This window comes from Monodon monoceros, unplaced genomic scaffold (assembly GCF_005190385.1).
Source record: "Monodon monoceros isolate NGI ecotype Baffin Bay Population unplaced genomic scaffold, NGI_Narwhal_1 Super_Scaffold_3, whole genome shotgun sequence".
Lineage (NCBI taxonomy): Eukaryota > Metazoa > Chordata > Mammalia > Artiodactyla > Monodontidae > Monodon > Monodon monoceros.
In genome coordinates this window covers 32,393,622-32,412,486 of record NW_021703780.1, presented here as the reverse complement: position 1 = coordinate 32,412,486, position 18,865 = coordinate 32,393,622, and the positions used below count along the sequence as shown (strand labels likewise).

The following is an 18,865-nucleotide window of genomic DNA, read 5'->3' as shown; positions in this document are numbered from 1 at the left end:
TTTTAGAAAGATGTTAAAAGACAATATGGTGAACTAGAAAATAGAAAACCCTCTTGCTTACAAAACAACCAGAAACTTGATTAGGAGGAAATGTACTGCTCCCTTAACAGCAGTTCTCTGGGTGGTGGAATTACAGATACTCTTGTTTTCTTCTAGTTTTAAAAACTTACCCCAGGTAGAGGAGGTGATACCTGGACAGCATTTATCAACATATTGATGCATTTTGCAAAAATAAGTAAAATATGCCATTGGTAATCACTAGAAACAGTCCCAGAATAGTTCAGAATGAAAAGTAAGTCTTCCTCTTCCAGAGGCCACCGCTGTTTCTAGGTTCTTTCTCTTGCCCCAGATATGTCCTCTGCATATACAGCACAAACGTCACATATATACTTATCTCTGCAACACACCATACCTGTTTTTACTTAATTATAGAACTTGAGGATTACTTTATATCTATATATATCGATCTGCTTTATGTTTATTATAATCAATTATACATAATCAGCCACAGCATGGTCATTTCCTTTCTTTTTCCTTTTTTTTTTTTCAATGAGGGGGGAAAAAAAATCTGTCTTCCTGACTCCCCAAAGTTTCAACTATCCAAAGATAACAAGAAGCCTACACTGGCAGCTCCAAAGTAGTTTTTGTGACTTTTAATGCCAGAGAGTATTGGGAACTAGATCAGTTGCATTATGTCCTGGGTGTTCTGCTGCAGGTTTTCCAGAACAATTAAAGCATCAGGTGTTTTGGAGTAAGGAAGACACAGCCTTGGAGGCAACACAAGTTGGAAAAATAGTGCTGAGGTGTCATCTAACATTTAAACTCCTAGGACATCCAGAGACATTTACAGTGACTCTTTTTATAATTTCTGTATAAATTACTTTATAGAACATTGTAATGAACAAAAATACCATTATCAGGGGCCTACAGTGTTTATCTATTTGGAGAAATTTAATATGTCAAGTTTTGATACTATGAAGCATTAATATTAGAGAACAATGAGTTTTTAAATATAAACTTTATTTTTGGTATAGATAATACACTTATTTGGTTCAGAATTCAAAAGGTGCAGAAAGGTGTATACTACAGTGAAAAATTTCCTTCCTCCTGTTCCCCAGGCACGCAGTTGCCTGCAGGCAACCAGTGTAACCGGCTTCTTGAAGAGCGAACTTAAGTCCCCACCCCACATTTTCCATTACGAAAACTTTCAGAACCACAGAAAAGTTGGAAGAGTACCGTGAACCTATTCACCTAGATTCACCAGTTGTTTATGTTTTGCAACATTTGCTCTGTGTGTGTCTCTGTGTGTCTCTCTCCACACACACACACACACACACACACACACACACACACACTCTTTTCTCTGAACCTTTTGAAAGTAACTTGCAAATGGTATGACCCTTGACCCCTAAATTCTTCAGCAGGTATCTCCCAAGAACAAAGACCTTCTTCAACACAATCTCAGTATTACTATCACCCCCAAGAAATTTAACATTAAAACATTATATCACATTTCTTCCAGTTGACCCAGTAATGTCCTTTATGACAATGCCTCACGCTAGAAAGCAGAGAGCACTCATTTCATTTATTGTCACATCTCTTGAGGCTACAGCAGCCTGGATCAGTTGTCTGGTAGGGTGGCCCTCAGTGTGTCATCTGGTTGTTTCCTTATGATTAGATTCTGGCTGAATGGTTGGCACATAATGTTGATTTTTCCCATTATGGGTGACTCCGATGTGAGCACTTGGTTACGGTGGCCCCCTGCCAGGTTTCTCCTCAAGGTATTCAAAGGTATCTTGTTCCCGTATAAGGAAGAAATGATCTCTAGGATGGTGCTTTGGGACCACGTAACTCTCCTGTTTCCCGGCCTCTCACCCAGTGATTTGACTCCATTGGTATATATTGCATTAGTGGTTGCAAAATGATTTTCTAGTTATATTATCCTATCTACTGTTATTGACTGGGATTTTTCCATAAAAAAGAGCTTTTTCTTCTCACATTGTGTGTGTGTTTAACACTATGAAATCATAGTTGTTTTTTTGCATTAATTTAAAAACTTTATTACAGGGAATTTTAAACACGAATAAAGACAAGTTAGGATAATGAGACCCCATGCTCAATCAGCTCCAGTGCTTACCAGCTCATGGCTATTCCTGTTTCATCCATACCCCACTCAGTCTCCCCTGCCCAGTATTACTCTGAAGCTAAAGCGGACATATAAGTTCATCTGTAATTTTTTAGTGTATATCTCCAAAAGGCCATGTATTCTCTTTAAAGTTAACATTGCAATTTATTGCTTTCATTATTCTTTTTGATGCTTATATTGTCCCAAGTTTGGTCAGTGGAGGCCTACTTAAGCTGACTTTACACTTCTGACACATCCCCACCTCCTTTGAGCACTTTGAAGCACAAGATATTGTAGGCATGTCTTGTGATTACCTTGCCACAGACCTAGAATCAGCCATGTCTCTAAGGAGCCCTGTGAATTTAAATCTCTTAATGCAGAGAGTCATTTACAGGATTTAAACTTTCTTTTAAATGGATTAATATTTCAAAAGTTAGTGACAAAGAAGGCAGTTTGCAAGAGTTTAGACTATCAAACAAAAGTAAACAAATTATTTTAAGTCCAAATCTCTTTAGATCACTAAAAGTTTTAGTAGATTTTAAATTCCTTGAGAGCAGCACCTACTGGTGCTTTGCAGCGCTTTGCCTTGCCCTGTGAGATTTCCTAAGCGATTACCACTGAAGTCTCCAGCCCGCCCTGCCCCTCCCTAATTCCTTTCCCCATCCAGCTCAGCCTGCCTACCTTACTGTGGAGGCACTGTATTTTCAGACACCCAGACTTCATAATCTAGATGTTCTTGTTTTTTCCTCTTCCTCTGTACCTTTAATAAGTTACAAATCCTACAAATTCTTCTTTGAATGTCTTATATCCGTTCTTCCCAATAATAATGAAAATAATGATCATATTATTAACTGGTACAGGCAGGGGCTATCTGTATTATTTCTAATCCTTACTTCGGGGCTACAAGTAGCATTACTGTTCCCATTTCACAGTCAAGGAGATGGAGGTTCAGAGCGTGGGCAAATTGCTGTAAAGGCAGACTCCACCAGCTAGCTGTCTCTACCACACTGCTTCCCATTTCTCTCTTCTACATCTATACCCTGAGCTAGACTTTAAGAGGGACAGCAGTATAATGGGGAAAACAAGAGTTGGAATAGGAGTCAGAGCTCACTTGCAGGTCCTCCTCTGCCAGTGACTGGTTTTGTGATCTAAGTTCCTATCTTACATTCTGAGCCCTAGTTTTCTCTTGAAAATGAGGAACCCTAGCAATGCAATAGAATCATCTGGGGAGCTTTGTAAAAATATGGATGCTTGGGCCTCACCTTCATAAATTCTGATTTACATGGTCTAGATTAAAGGTTCTAGGCAGCAGCATTTTTCAAAAGCTCCCCAAGTGATTCTGAAGTGCAAACGAGGAAGAATGGACCGCTGGGTAGATGTTTTCCAAGGCCCATTTGTACTGTAATTAGACAGCTGTAACAATTGTCTGGGTGATTAATCTGCCTTCAGACTCTCCCTAAAGTCTGGCTTCCACCACATTTATCTTCCTAAAACATTTGCTTGGTGACCTGAACCAAATCATCTGGGAGCTTCCCATTGCACAGGAGAAAGTACCAACGCCCAGCCTGGCCGCTAAGGTTCTCAAGCTGAACTGCTCCAGGTTAGCCAGGCAGGACCCCTCATGGCTCCCTGAACAGGCCAGACTCATCGTAAGCCTCAAGCCTTTGCTGATGGGCATTCACTGAATGTCCTTTCCTATCTGGCCTAGATGCTTCTCCTCCCTCAGGGCACCTAGAGCCCCTAAAAGAATGAAGCCTTTTTCGGACCCTCCACTGATCTCCCCTCTGCACTTTTTATTTATACTGCCCACCAGGTACAATATTTCCTTCACTGATTCATTCATTCAACAGTGTATCAGTAGCTGCCGGAGCCAGCCCTGGGCCAAGTCCCAGGGATGCAACAGTCTTTTGCAGAGCAGGAGGCAGCAGATAAGCCGACGGCCACAAGACAGTATTCTAAGTGCTCTGGTGGAAGCAGCCCAGGGCACCAGGCTCCGAAAAGGAGCCTCTCACCAAGATGGGATGGTTTGAGCAGGTTTCCACGAAATAGTGGTTTCTGACTGAGCCCTACTATGGGAGAAGGAAGTTATCCAGCAAGAGAGGGTCTGAGTAAAGAATGTTCAGGCAGTGGAATCAGCAAGTGCAAAGCCTTGCAGAGAGAAGAGAACGTGGTTCTGCAGGAGAAGGAAAACAAGTTCAAGTGAGATGTGAAGATTTAGGTGGGAAAGGTAAGCGAGCCCTAAACGCTACAGGACCCTGATGCCGGGCTCAGGAGCCAGTGTCGTAACGTAAGCATGAAATAGTGCAGACCCACTTGAGCCTAGTGGCAGAAGAAATGGAGAGAAGTGAATGGATTTGAGGCAGGTTAGATCGAACTTCTGATTGATTGGCTATAGTGGAGGAATAAGGGTGACACAGAAGTTTCTGGCAGTGACACCCAGGTTCACCGAAATAGAGAACATGGGAAGAAATCATGATTTGAAGGGAAGTTCTGAGTTCAATGTAGGTTGTTTGTCAAGGGTGAGGTACCTTTGGGACAACCAAGTTGTATGGGCAACAGCTACATGTGCTGAAGCAGAGTGAATTGTGAGCTGAAGTGGGATTGACCAGCATATATATCGTGATGGAAGCGGTGGGAGTGGATGAAACGGATCAGAAAGAGTGTGTCAGTAGAGGAGGAGCAGCCAGGAGAGAGTCCCAGAGCACCAACACACTTAGGGGGTGGACACAGAAAGAGGGGTCCGCAGGTAAGACTCAGAATATTCCAGAGAGGAGGCGTAAAACCCCTAGCTTTGGAAGCTCAGAAAGGAAAATGAGGCAGACGGGAGGGATGGTGTCCACAGAGTGGAGTGTTGCTGGGAAGTGGGTGGAAGTCAGGATGGGAATGTTTCTGACACATGTAGCAACAATGAGGCAGTTGTTGACCTTGGTAAGATTTGTCTCCATGGAGTGATATGTGCAGAAGCCAGTTGCAATAGATTAAGGGGAGTAGGGGAGTGTGGTGATAAGCACAGGCAACTTCCAGAAAAATGACAGTAACTGACCCTGCAGTAGCTCCACGGATGTGTGGAGTCAGGGTGTGGTTTTTATAAGATACGGGAAAGGCTTGAGCTCTTTTCCAAGCTCATGGGAAGGAGAAGGATATGAATTCCAGAACGTTGGTGGGATTCTTTGTATAAAAGCATTGGGGGATGCTTCCTCCACTGTAACAGAGAAGCGGGAAGGGATGAATGGGGTTGCAGGTGATGTCGTAGCTTTGGTGGTAGAAAGTTGAATGAATTCTCACCTGGCTTACAGGTTTGAAGATAATGAAATAGGCTTCAGTGGAAAATAAGCAAGGAGCTGGCCAGGGGAAAAAGAGGATTGCTGGTCATGCATGAGGGCCTGAGGTCGGACACCATAATATGGTACACTGTGTTTGGGTGGGCCTGGTTGTTTTCTGGGTGGTAAACTTTCAGAGGGCAAAGACTGTGTGTGGTGTCCTTCAGCTGCCTTCTCTGTGGTCACCATGGTGCTGGGCATACGGTGAACACCCAAATGTCTTAGTCAAGGTACTTCGGGCTGCAACTCTCTAGAAACTCACCCTAACACATTTAGCAAAAAGGAGAATGTCTCGTGTAGTGGAGCTTCTTTACAAGAGTCAGGACCAGGCTCTCTGCTCTTCCCTTGGCCTCTTCAAGATAGCATGGCCTCACCTCTCTCCTTCATGGTCCTCTCTCAGTCTTCCAAGCGTTTAACAGAAACTGGCAAAAACAAAACAAACACAAAAAAACAAAAACAGACTGGCAAGTGCAGTGGTTTCCAAAACTTAGCAATGTATCAGAATTAACTGGAGAGCTTTTGAAATTTATAGATTCCTAAGCCCCACATTGGATTTCTGCATCGATCTTTGTGGATGGAACCCAGAAACTTTGTCTTTCAGTTGCTCCCCCAGGTGATCTTGATGCAATTAGGCTATAAACCTGCATTTGAGAACCGCAGCCCTTAGGTATCCCTCCCCCTCCCCCAATTCTCAGTTCCAAGGAGAGAGAGTCTGATTGGCCCACCCGTGGTTCAGTCACCCTTGACCAGAGGAGCCAGTCGTGGGCAACATGAGGAAGTGGCCACGAAGGGCCTCTATACGGAGCTCTATACGTATAGAGCTGATGCTCTATATGGAGCCTTTGTTCAAATTAGGAAAAAGTGCCCCTCTGAGCCAAAATAGAAAAAAGCACCCCTCTGGGTAGAGAAGCTGCTCACTGACAGGCTTGGCACTTTCCATGGGAAGAAAAGGTGCTCGTTCCCTGGATTCTAGCTCTTAATGCCCTCTAGCAGGTAACAGACCTTTGTGTGTCCAACTGTGCTGGCTCCAACCCATTTCTATGGCAATGGGGCAATTCCCAGAGGAGACTTTGGGCTGGGAAGATCCCAGATGGCCTCCCTCACTCAGCAAATGCCTGTCAGTTGACGAATATCATCTTGCTAGTTTGTCGTTGGCTTCTTACAAAGTGTACCACAGAGGGGGATAGGGATATACTGAGTATTCTGATTCATTGGTGGATTTCTGTATGTTCACGTGGTATCAAGATAATACAGGGTCTAAAGAGTTAAAATTGTACATTGATATGAGCAGAGTTCTTGGAGCCAAGTTCTCCACAAAATATCCTTAAATAGCTTCTCTATTTGTGAAGAAAATATATTTCAAGAGCAAGTCTTCTCTAAGAGGGACTTCCCTGGTGGCGCAGTGGATAGGACTCCATGCTCCCAAAGCAGGGGGCCCAGGTTCGATCCCTGTTCAGGGAACTAGATCCCACATGCATGCCGCAACCAAGAGTTCCAATGCCGCAACTAAGGAGGCTGCCTGCCTCAACTAAGACCTGGCGCAATAAATAAATAAAATTTTAAAAATGTCTTCTCTAAGAGTTCAGAAAAAAAAAACCTGAATGATATATTTCCTTTCTGGAAAAATTGTCAGTTCGGGGGCAACCTAAATTTGGGGGGAATGAGAGAAAGTTGCTGGCTCCTGGGCAGGGGCATTGGACTAGGAGGAAGTACAGACCCCTATGACTTAATGCCGCAGTGGAATTCACTCACTTATTTTCATTTAACAATGATTTACTGTGTGCTCACTATGGTGTCAGGCCCTCTTCTGGTGCTGGGGATACAGCAGTGAACCAGACACACAAAAGTCCTGCTCTGAAATCAGGGGACTGGGAGTGACCAGTGACCAGCGAACACCTGGGAACAGAGCAGATCCCTCGGGCAGCAGAGCTTTCCAAACATACAGACCTAGTGAATGGAGGAGATTCCAGTGGGGACACCAAACCAAGTTCCCAGTGGATTACAATTCTACCACCATCCTGGCCCTACCCGCCCTGCCCAACCTGTGTTACCCTCATAGCATAAGAGGTGGGGAGATCATTCCAGTCCCAAGGGGAGGGACACAGTGAGGGGTACTGGCAGTAGCTGAAAGATGAAAATGCGCTGATGCCAGTGTTCAACCCCCACGTGGGTGTGGGCAAGGGGACCGTAAAACACTTACACCAAAACCTGCTCAGGACTTCCCTGGTGGCGCAGTGCTTAAGAATCCTCCTGCCAATGCAGGGGACACGGGTTCAAGCCCTGGTCCGGGAAGATCCCACGTGCCTCGGAGCAACTAAGCGTGTGCACCACAACTACTGAGCCTGCACTCTAGAGCCCACGAGCCATAACTACTGAGCCCACGTGCCACAGCTACTGAAGCCCACGCGCCTAGAGCCCGTGCTTCGCAATAAGAGAAGCCACCACAATGAGAAGCCCGCGCACCGCAACAAAGAGTAGCCCCCCGCTCGCTGCAACTAGAGAAAGACCACCTTGCAGCCAAAAAAAAACAAAAAAACCTGCTCAAACAAGAGGTGTCCCTACAGTTAGTAACCTTGTTTTCAGACACAACAGTACTTTATACCCTTAAATGATAGCAGTTTTTCAAGCTTTGACATTAGATTAGATTGTTCAGAGTATTTTTTTTTCTCTTTACTCTTCTGTATTATGAAAAAACACATAGAAAAATACAGAAAACATAAATGTACAGTTAACAAATAATTATAAAGCAAATACCCATGCATGTAACCACTCAAGAAATAGATTATCGGTACCCCAGAACGTACCCCCTTCCATGTACCTTCCTAACCTAGCCCCTCTCCTGACTTTTATGGTGATTTCTTCCTTGCTGTTCTTATAGTTTTACTACTTCTGTATGCATGGATTTCGTTTTATCTGTCTGTTCAATAGCTAGGGATCATTCAAGGTGATATCTGATAAATAAGGTGGGAGATCAGGCTAGGTAATGACATTTATTTATTAAAAAAAAAAAAACTTGAGGGCTCTTAAGCAATTAGGATGATACTCTTCTGTTTCATGTGAACTAGGCATATTGAAAGAAATTCCAAAAATGTTGTGTCCTGGCAACACTGCTATGAGGATTTTGGTCATTTGAACATATTCATTCTGGTTCATCTATTCATCTGTTGATCTCGTTATTTCAGAGTCCCATCTAGAATATAGCCTTGCCCTGTTAGACCACGTTTTTCCAACTTTTACCTGTTTGTTTTTTTCTTCAAGGTGGCCCTTAGTTTTGTTTTTATTTATTTACTTTTTTTTTTTTTTTTTTTTTTTTGCGGTGCGCGGGCCTCTCACTGTTGTGGCCTCTCCCGTTGTGGAGCACAGGCTCCGGACGCGCAGGCTCAGCGGCCATGGCTCACGGGCCCAGCCGCTCCGCGGCATGTGGGATCTTCCCGGACGGGGGCACGAACCCGTGTCCCCTGCATCAGCAGGCGGACTCTCAACCACTGCGCCACCAGGGAAGCCCTATTTATTTACTTTTTGGCTGCACCGAGCGGCTTGCGGGATCTCAGTTCCCCGACCAAGGATTGAACCCGGGCCATGGCAGTGAAAGCCCGGAATGCTAACCACTAGGTCAAGGTGGCCCCTAGTGTTCGTCCCTTGGAAATACTTGTGAGGAAGGCCTGTGCTCACTGTTCACGCCAGGCCTCCTCACAACACGGGTGTCCTTCTTGTGAAGAGCTTCCCTACAGTAGGAAAGTGTGGAGTTATCTTCTAGGGCAAATGCTGTGAAGACCGGGAGATTTTCCCCCATGGTGTTCTCACTAAGAGATGCAGGTCCGACCTTCCCTGCTAATGGAAGGATGAACAAAGTGACTGTTTCCAACTTTGTACTGACCTCCTCCAGTCTTTCTTGGTTGATGTCAAATCCATCTCCATTTCTGTATTAGAAAAAAGGACCAAATAGATAATTAATTGTTTAGAATAATTCATTGTTCAGAACAGAAATATTAACATGAGTTTAGTTGGCCAATGGCCAGGTATTGCCAAGGTCTGTGTGAGCGGCCGCATGTGAATGGTTGATGGGAACATTGTGCTTAGGCCAAGGTCACAGGAGATGTGGTTAAAGTAAACTCTAAGTCATCTGCTGGTATACAAAATATAAAACTGGAGGAAAAACTGAGAACTTACTGCACCGTGAAGTAGTAACAACATAAAGGATTAAAATTTGGGAGTAGTTTAGAAACCCTTTATCATCTTACTTTAAATGCATTACAGAGATAACAGATTTTTTTAGAGCTAAAAGGAATTTGTTAGTCCTTAAACATCATCCAGTTCATCTTCCTTATTTATAGAAAGGAAGCACACAACAGTTTAAACATTAGATTAATTTTTCTAATAATATTTTGCTCAGACTAATATTCAGTTGAATTTACATTTCCCAATTACATGGCACCTGAGGTTAGTTATCATGACGTGAACTAGAGACATCCCAGACGGCAGAGGTGAGATTTCCTTTAGGTCATCCACACAGTGGACAGCGAATGTTGACAGTAGATTTGGGGTTGGTGCTTGGGCCCTGACCGGGTGCTCAGCATCCCTGCAGACCCCACGTAGGAACTGATACTCAGGGTCATAATCCTTGCAGGCGTGACATTGCATTACTGAGGATAGAAACTGTTGGGGGTAGAGACTTGTTTCAGGCTCAGCTTTGCATCTGAGCACCATGAACACAGGAGTTCCAGGAGTGAGAAAGCAGCGGCTATCAATCAGCTCAGCTGGGATCAGTCATCCCTCCTGAAGGGCGTCAAGAAAATTCAGCAGGCTTGTAGACTTTAAAGGGTACTCTTTGCACTTCTCCCAATGTGATGGGCGAATAATGTTTTCAAACTTTTGTAAGCTAAACCGAAGGTGATGCGGGAGACTCATTAACAGACTTGGTTGGCACTTTAAGTGATCTGTTAAAGCTTTTATCATGATATTAATTTTTCCATCTTGGCAATGTTTTTTCACAGGCTCAAAAAAAAAGTTTGAATCAGACTTCCCCCATTTCTGCTTCCAAGACTGCAGATGGCCTGAGACAAGCGCCCATCCCAGGCCTCTTGAGCACAGCACTGCCAGGTCAGGAGCCCCTGTTGTGCGCTCTTCTTAGTCTGTCCCAGTCCTCCCAGCACCAGGGGACACTCTTCACGCATCCCTCATCCTGCATCTCTTCCACTCAGCCTCACCTCCACTCTGATCCTTCCTTCTTTCCGTATCCTTTCCACCCAAATAATGTACCATGTTGCATCTGTAGTATCTTATATACTAATGAGGAAAAGAAAAGCACTTCTATTTAAATTACAACACATTAAATGATGTGAAAAAAATGTGCTGCTTAGAAACAATGAAACCTAGTATTATATGGCACATGCGACTTCGTAACTATCCTGTATTTGTATATTTAGAATCTCCCCCCCACACTCCCCCACCCCAGTCAAAAACAAAAAATATGGTGGGCCATGTCTTCCATTTCTTCTAAAGCTTTGAACACCCGCACTGCTCAATAAGTACTAGAAAAGATGACGGCATGAACACTCCTAGCCAGTCCTCTATTTGGGCCTCCCTTTCTTAAGTTGTGAGTATTTGGGGGTTCTGTAATACTGACAGATCACTGCTTTGAGGCCTATTCCTTAGACCTTAGATAATTTGAAACTGTAGCATTGACAGCTTTTATTTATTACCATTTATTTATGTGTTTATTTCTGTTTATTACCTAAATAAGCTTTAATAATCCTTACCTCTGTCTTTAGAGCTTTGGTAGATAAATGTACTTCCTGCTCTCCTTCCTCACAGCCAGCACCCATGATAAACAAATCCCTTTCAGAATGTTCAGTAATCTGTGTACATTGGACTCTAGGGGTTGCACAATGGGCCTGATTTACTGTTTCTGTTGAACGTTGTCTCATGTGTTCATTCTAATAGGACAGGATTCTGGAAGCAAAGCTATACCGGTGTCCTTAGGAACCCCACAACCACAGCAGGAAAAAGTCGTTGGATCATCTCCTGGCCAGCCAGTTGTGCAGGTAGAAAACAGTTTGCACAGCTTCTTCTCAATGTTCAGCATGATTGACAGAAAATGTGGTCGCACCACCTTCTGTTCGCTAGTGGCTGTCTGGCGTCATCTGCACAGTCGGCCTTGTCACCCTGGTGCCCACAAAAGTGCTCACTGAAGACCTTCCCCGAGAGCCGTGCCTTGTGATGTTAATGTTTATAGGACGAGTGTGTCTGTTCTATTTCTCACATGTTTACACTTCTTTCGTTTCCTCATGAATTAATAGTATACCAGCAGCCAACACATCGTAGGCACTCAAAAAATGCAGTTTATTGTTGAATGATCATGATTATTATCCTATCAAAAGTGAATCTGTTCCTCTTAGTTATACTAGAGATTTTTTTTTTCCTGCAGGAGCGTGTGAAGTAGTCAGTCCCTATGATCTTTTAACCCATGCTTGTCTGAAAAAGAAGAAAAAAACCTTTTGTTTTCAGTTTTCTAAGGCCTTAGTCTCTTCTCCATCAAACTTATAATAGCTTAATGAAATCTGTGGTAGTCTGGGCCTGCCTGGAATACTCAGTGAAGGATCTGGTTCAGTTCTCAGGTTCTGATGTAAGGCGTATTTGTTCCTTACCGTGATCCAAGAAATGCCCTCTGCTAGGTCACACACCTGGACTGTATGGGACAGGAGCTCAGACGTGTTTGCTCCCTTATTTACCACTGAGAGGATGAATTAAGGACCGTCTACTGAATTTTCAGATGTTTATGGAGTTGTTACTTAAAATATATTTCTTCAAAAATAGAATGAAGCTTTGTAGAGGGAGTTGGGAATTCAGGCTTTAGGGTACAGCCAAGTCCTGCCAAGGGGCTGATAGTACAGCTTTCTATAATCTTGACACAGTGCAACTTCGCTACATGGGTCTGTGGATTTCTTTGTTTCATTTTTCAACACTGGCAAATTATAGCAAATGCTGCATGCTTAGAGCCTGCTCTTGATAAGGATTTGAAAATATTGGAAACATAGTGACCTTTATGTATAACTGTATTTTGCTTATTCTACAAAAGGGAATAATAAGAGGTGTGTTTTGTCTTTAGGTGGATAGTCATTCGGGAGGACAAAAGAGGCCTGCTGCAAAACAGCTAACTAAAGGAGCTTTGTGAGTTACCTTCTGAAATGACCCATTTTGAACATTTTTCTAGGTTCCTAACCTTCAACAAATGTACAACAACAGTCAGGTTATGATACTACATATTTTTTAAAAGTATACTTTGGAAATCTTTCCCTATAGTTTATTTCTGTTAGGAGATATATCTACCTATCTATATCTATATCTATATATATATCTCAAATGTAGTTTGAGCCTACTGTTCACCCTTTTGTTCTTAAGGAGAATAGTTCTTTGTCTTTTTAGCAACCACCCTTTGATTGGCCTGAGGGTCTCTGAGGAGAAGCAAGGTTTAATAAAGTCCTATGTCCAACCAAGCCACGCAGTCGGTACTCACACTGCTGAAGTGAACTGCCTTTCTTTCAGTCCTTATAGTGAGTTCCTTCTTGCCACAGGATCAGCTGACAAGACTGTTGCCTTGTGGGATCTGAGAAATCCGAAACTTAAGTTGCATTCCTTTGAATCACATAAGGATGAAATATTCCAGGTTCAGTGGTCGCCTCACAATGAGACCATTTTGGCTTGCAGTGGTACTGATCACAGGCTGAATGTCTGGGATTTAAGTAAAATTGGAGAGGAACAATCCCTGGAAGATGCAGAAGATGGGCCAGCAGAGTTGTTGTTTATTCATGGTGGTCACGCTGCCAAGCTATCTGATTTCTCCTGAAATCCCAGTGAACCTTGGATGATTTGTTCTGTATCAGAAGACAATATCATGCAAGCTTGTGCAATGGCGGAGAACATGGATGATGATGAAGACCCTGAAGGGAGCGTGGATCCAGAAGGACAGGGATCCTAGGGGATGTCTGCACTTCCTGTGATTTTAGACTCCCCTTTGCTTCCTCTCAACGCTGAGATTGATTTAACACTGGTTTTGAGACACAGACTTTGTTTGGTTATCTGTCTATAATAAGTTCTATCAATGATGTTTATTAGTCCAAAAAATAAAAAAAATAAACTTCTATGTTCAGAACAGAAATATTACCATAAGCTTAGCTGGCCAATGGTCAGGCATTGCCAAGGTCTGTGTGAGCGCCCACACTTGAATGGCTGGGGGGAACACCATGCTTTTGAGGCCAGGGTCGTAGTTTGAGTCCCCTGTGTTGATGGTTAGACTAAACTCTAAACCCACCATGATGTATGAAGTATAAAACTGAGGGGAGGGCTTCCCTGGTGGCGCAGCGGTTGAGAGTCCTCCTGCCGATGCAGGGGACACGGGTTCGTGCCCCGGTCCGGGAAGATCCCACATGGCGCGGAGCGGCTGGGCCCGTGAGCCATGGCCGCTGAGCCTGCGCGTCCGGAGCCTGTGCTCCGCAACGGGAGAGGCCACAACAGTGAGAGGCCCACGTACTGCAAAAAAAAAAACAAAAAAACTGAGGGGAAAAAAGACCTGCTCTACTATGGATAATAACATTCCTGTGTCTCTCACTGTCTTTGCATGCAAATAACCATCGTGATCAGATTTCTTCACATGACTCAACACTGCCATTGGTAATTTCTCTTTAACAGCATTCTCCAGCAGTTACAGAGGGACCAAACCCACACGGTGACACCTGATAAAAGTCAGTTCCACTCGCTCAGTGACGCAGTGCAAAGGCTGCTCTCCTACCACGTGTGCCAGGGCTCCATGCCCACGGAGGAAGACCTGAAGAAAGGTAAGCAGGCTGGACCCCCAGAGTGCCACCTTGACACCAGACACCCTCCTAGGGACGCCCTCCTGGGGACTCACCCCACAGGAGAACCAGAGCCTCGTCAGCCCCAGATGGTAGCCAGGTTACTGTTTTTCATTGCAGACCTACCTTCTTCCCAATTTACTTGATTTCCCAGTCCACGTTTAGGGTTGTGACTTATTTTTCTCAGCATTCTTTGGAGGGATACCCAAATGTCCGAATATTTTATGGACACATTTGAGGGCAGTGAATCCAGAGCACTGTGTGGACTCTGGCTGCAGACAGGACGGCCCTGGACGAGGTGCTGTGCACGGTGATTCAAGCACAGTCCTTGCGTTTAGATAGAATGCATACATACCCTGAGCTGCTACTATCACTTTTATGAATTAGATAGATCCTGTAGCTCCCAAAAAGCATTCTTTGAGGTTCCAAAGTGAGTCCAGAGCAGGGTCTCTGAGGGGAGTGCAGCAGTCAATCCACTGTGAGCTTCCCTGGGAGGACCAGGGAAGAGCGTCCACGTCCAGCATTAAACAGGGATGTGGAGGTTCTGAGAAGAGTGAAGTGGAAAATGTGAGACCTTTGGAGACAGACAGACAAAGGACAGAGCCACAGGACCATGACCTGCGAGATGCCACGGACGAGTTGGTGTCGTTATGTGAAACTGGTCTGCCCAGCCCGGACAGTAGGACTTCATTGTCTCAGCGGTTTCAGTTTTTCATGCTGTTGGAAGGAAGTGGAGGCTTAGCTCACCTAAACTAGTAGATCATTCTCTGTTCATTGATATTTGCTGCTGGTCTGTGTTAACGTGGTTTTCTTCTATAAATGATCTTAATTAAAGGCATTATGTTTTTAGTTTCCTAATTAGAGTGAAAATAAGCTAGTATTAAAATGAGTTTCTGTGATCACATTCCAGTGAACAGTGAGGGACAGGAGTGCAGAAGGATGATGTTTAACCAAGGGGGAACTAAACTAAGAAGAGAAAATGGAGGAATAATTCATTTCAGTCCTAAGGAAAAAAGGACCTAGTGGGTGATTTGCACTCTCTTACTTTTTTTCCTCTCTCTCTCTCTCTTTTTAAAGTTGACAATGAATTTGAAACAGTTGCCACTCAGCTCCTAAAAAGGACCCAAGCTATGCTTAACAAGTACAGATGCCTGCTCCTGGAAGATGCCATGGTAAAGTTCCACTACCAAGCATGTTTGTTTCTTAAACTCCACAGGTCACAGCTACTAATTCAGGGAGAAAAACTTCAAGAAATTACATTTTCCCAACATAGTTTAAAAGGCACAGATACTTAAAATTGTAGAAAAACTTACCTTTGACTGCATCTTCTACTAACAGCAGCTACATTTGCTATGCTTTCCATGGTTGATCACACTGAGTCAGTGCTATCGTTTTCCTGGTTCCAAATGAGGAACTAGGGCTTTGGTTACGTAATTTGCCCAACATCATACAGCCAGTAAGTTTGCAGTGTAATTAGCAGAGCTAGAATACAGACCAGGACCACCTGACCCCCATCCGCACTCCGATGCTGTCCACTGCCTCTCACCAACCAGAAGACGTGGGAGAGGACCGGCAACACTCCTGCTGAATATTGTTCAGAGTAATATCTGAGAAGATGAGGTGGTGACAGGTGTTAAAATTAGTTTTGTCTTGGGAATTCCCTGGCTGTCCAGTGGTTAGGACTCTGTGCTCTCTCACTGCCTGGGGCTTGGGTTTTCACCCCGGTCTGGGAACTAAGATCCTGCAAGACACGTGGTGCAGCCAAAAAAAAAAAAAAAGTTAGTTTTGTCTTGTTTTCAATTGAGAGATCACTAGCATGTCATAAAAATCATGCTTAACAGGGAGATCAGCTTGATGCTTTGTGACCACCTAGAGGGGTGGGATAGGGAGGGTGGGAGGGAGGCTCAAGAGGGAGGGGCTCTGGGGATATATGTACGCATATAGCTGATTCACTTCATAGCACAGCAGAAACTAACACAACAAGCAATTATACTCCAATAAATGTAAAATAAAAAATAAATAAATATGAATCTTTTGTCATATATTACAATAATAATTTCCCCCCCAAAAAAATCACGCTTAATTTTAAAACGTACAGCCTGATGGATTTTAGTATATTCACAAGGCTGTGCAAGCATCACCACTCGTTAATTCCAGAGCATTTTCAGCGCCCAAAATAGAAACGAAAATTAGTTGTTGTTTTTTTTTTCCTTTGGCCGCACTGCATGGCTTGCAGGATCTTAGTTCCCCGACCAGGGATTGAACCCCAGCCCACAGCAGTGAAAGCGCTGAGTCCTAACCACTGGACCGCTGAGGAACTCCCCTAAAATTAATTTTAAAACACCAGATAATTAGAGAAAGGAGTAAGGTATCTCAGAAAATGATGGAAAGACCAAACCTATCTGAGATTTTAGAAGCAGTTCTAAAATCATACAGACTTTAATAAATTGGTCTCTTACCAGTGGCTTTTAATTTGAGATCAGCTTTGAAAATGTACCTTGAGAGATTAGCTGAACTATATTATACACGTATGCAATATAGTATAAATATGTATGTGTGTGTGTTTGTGTTTAACTAAAGCGTATATATTTACAGGCATACCTCAGAAACATGGTGGGTTCAGTTCTAGACCACTCAGTAAAGTGAATATCGCAATAAATCAATTCACATGAACTTTTTCGTTTTCTGGTGCAAATAAAAGTTATGTTTACACTGCAGTCTATTAAGTGTGCAGTAGCGTTGTGTCTAAAACAACAATGTGCATACCTTAATTTAAAAATACTTTATTGCTAAAAAATGCTAACCATCATCTGAGCTTCCAGTGAGTTGTAGTCTTTTTGCTGGTGGAGGGTTTGAAATATTGGGAGAATTACCAAAACGTGACACAGAGACATGAAGTGAGCAAATGTTGTTGGAAAAGTGGTGCCAATAGACTTCCTCGATGCAGGGTTGCTACAACCTTCAATTTGTAAAAAAAAAATGCAATACCTGCAAAGCGCAATGAAATGAGATATGCCTATACTTATGTATATTAAAACTGTGCCACCAAAGTCTGAAATAGTTGTTCTTATATTGACAGTCATTTCTGAAACAAAACTCTGAGATATCAAAGAGACTAACTCTATCATTTGTGAGAAAAGGACCATTTGGACAGACTTGGACAAATGGACTAATTACTTGCACAAATTATATCTGCCGTGAATTTTTATGTTAAATAAGACCCAGAAATATAATTTAAGATTTGATTCTGTACAGCAAAAAATAATTCTAAGGAAAGCCTTAATACAAAACATAATTATAGGGAATTCCCTGGAGGTCCAATGGTTAGGACTCTTGTGCTTTCACTGCTGAGGACACGGGTTCAGTCCCTGGTTGGGGAACTAAGATCCCGCAAGCCATGCAGCACGGCCAAAAACAAAACACAACACAATTATAGCATAGCAGAATACAAAGTAAAAGGTTATCCTAATGAAAAGATTTCCCACATATTAAGCAGAGGAGGAAATAAGAAAAGTACAGAACAGTGTGTATAGTTGCTGCCATTTGTGTGCAAAAATAAAGAACGAAGAACGTAAATTTGTGTGTGTGCATAAACTATCTCTGGAAGAGTTTATTAAACTGCTTGGCACGAGGGTTCCTGCAGGGAGGGCCCCTGGTGGGTGAGGAAGGCAGTGCACAGGGGAGGCGAAGAAGGAAGGCTGACTTTCCACATCCCCTTTAGTACCTTCTGAAGTTTGTACCAATGTGGTAAATTACCTTTCCCCAAAAAACACGATTCAAAAAAGTATGTCAAGGATAAACATATTCTCCTTTCTGATTGCTTCCTTTGTCCCCAAAACACAGCGAGCTGTTTGCACTTGTTAAAGGGCATCTGAAATGACTAGGCTCTCTCATTTTCAGCGGATCAATCCCTCCGCTGAGATGGTGATGATCGACAGAATGTTCAACCAAGAGGAAAGAGCTTCTCTGTCCCGGGACAAGCGTCTGGCACTTGTAGACCCCGGTAAGAAATGCCAGAGTAAAAGCAGAGGAGAGCTACCGCCAGGGTTCAGGGACTATGGCTTTGCGGAGACTGTCTGAAGTGACCTTGGAGTTTGAAACCTGAAGGTAGATCCTGAATTCTGGGGAGAAAAAAATCCAGAGTTGAGAGCAGGATATGAATACTCTGAAAAGGTTGTTCTGCAAAATCCAAACTGGAACTTTACATTCAGTTAAGTGATTCTTCTTCCCCATTGTAAACTCAAACTTATCAATCTTTCCCTAGTTTTTGAGAACTAAAGTAAGTCAGAAGCCTTCCCAGAAGCAACTAAACCTCAGCAAATGATTGAGTTTTCTCACTATGTGCAATGCATTGTTGGGGGGGGAATCAGTGAAACATGGTCCCTGCCCACGGGCTCTAGTAGATTGTAGTGCTCCTTGTTGGTACCCTTCCCGCACCCCATCAGCTTCCTGCCATTTGCATCTGTGCTAGATTCAACCCACATTCTGCCTTTTAAAAATGAATTCTCTATACTTCTTTCTAGCGTCTAAAATTTTTTAAACCGAATAACATAACAATTTATGGAATA

General features: G+C 43.3%; 1 protein-coding gene across 2 annotated transcripts in view; it reads left to right on the top strand.

Moving 5' to 3' along the window:
- The window catches only part of BICRAL (BRD4 interacting chromatin remodeling complex associated protein like), an 82,845-nt gene that overhangs the window by 58,652 nt on the left and 5,328 nt on the right, over positions 1-18,865 (top strand). For both annotated transcript variants that reach the window (XM_029243823.1, XM_029243824.1), the window contains exons 6-11: positions 10,440-10,545; positions 11,389-11,489; positions 12,554-12,615; positions 14,134-14,279; positions 15,375-15,469; positions 18,198-18,300. In XM_029243823.1, coding sequence (XP_029099656.1) covers positions 10,440-10,545; positions 11,389-11,489; positions 12,554-12,615; positions 14,134-14,279; positions 15,375-15,469; positions 18,198-18,300 — 613 coding nt within the window. The remainder of the gene's footprint in view (positions 1-10,439; positions 10,546-11,388; positions 11,490-12,553; positions 12,616-14,133; positions 14,280-15,374; positions 15,470-18,197; positions 18,301-18,865) is intronic.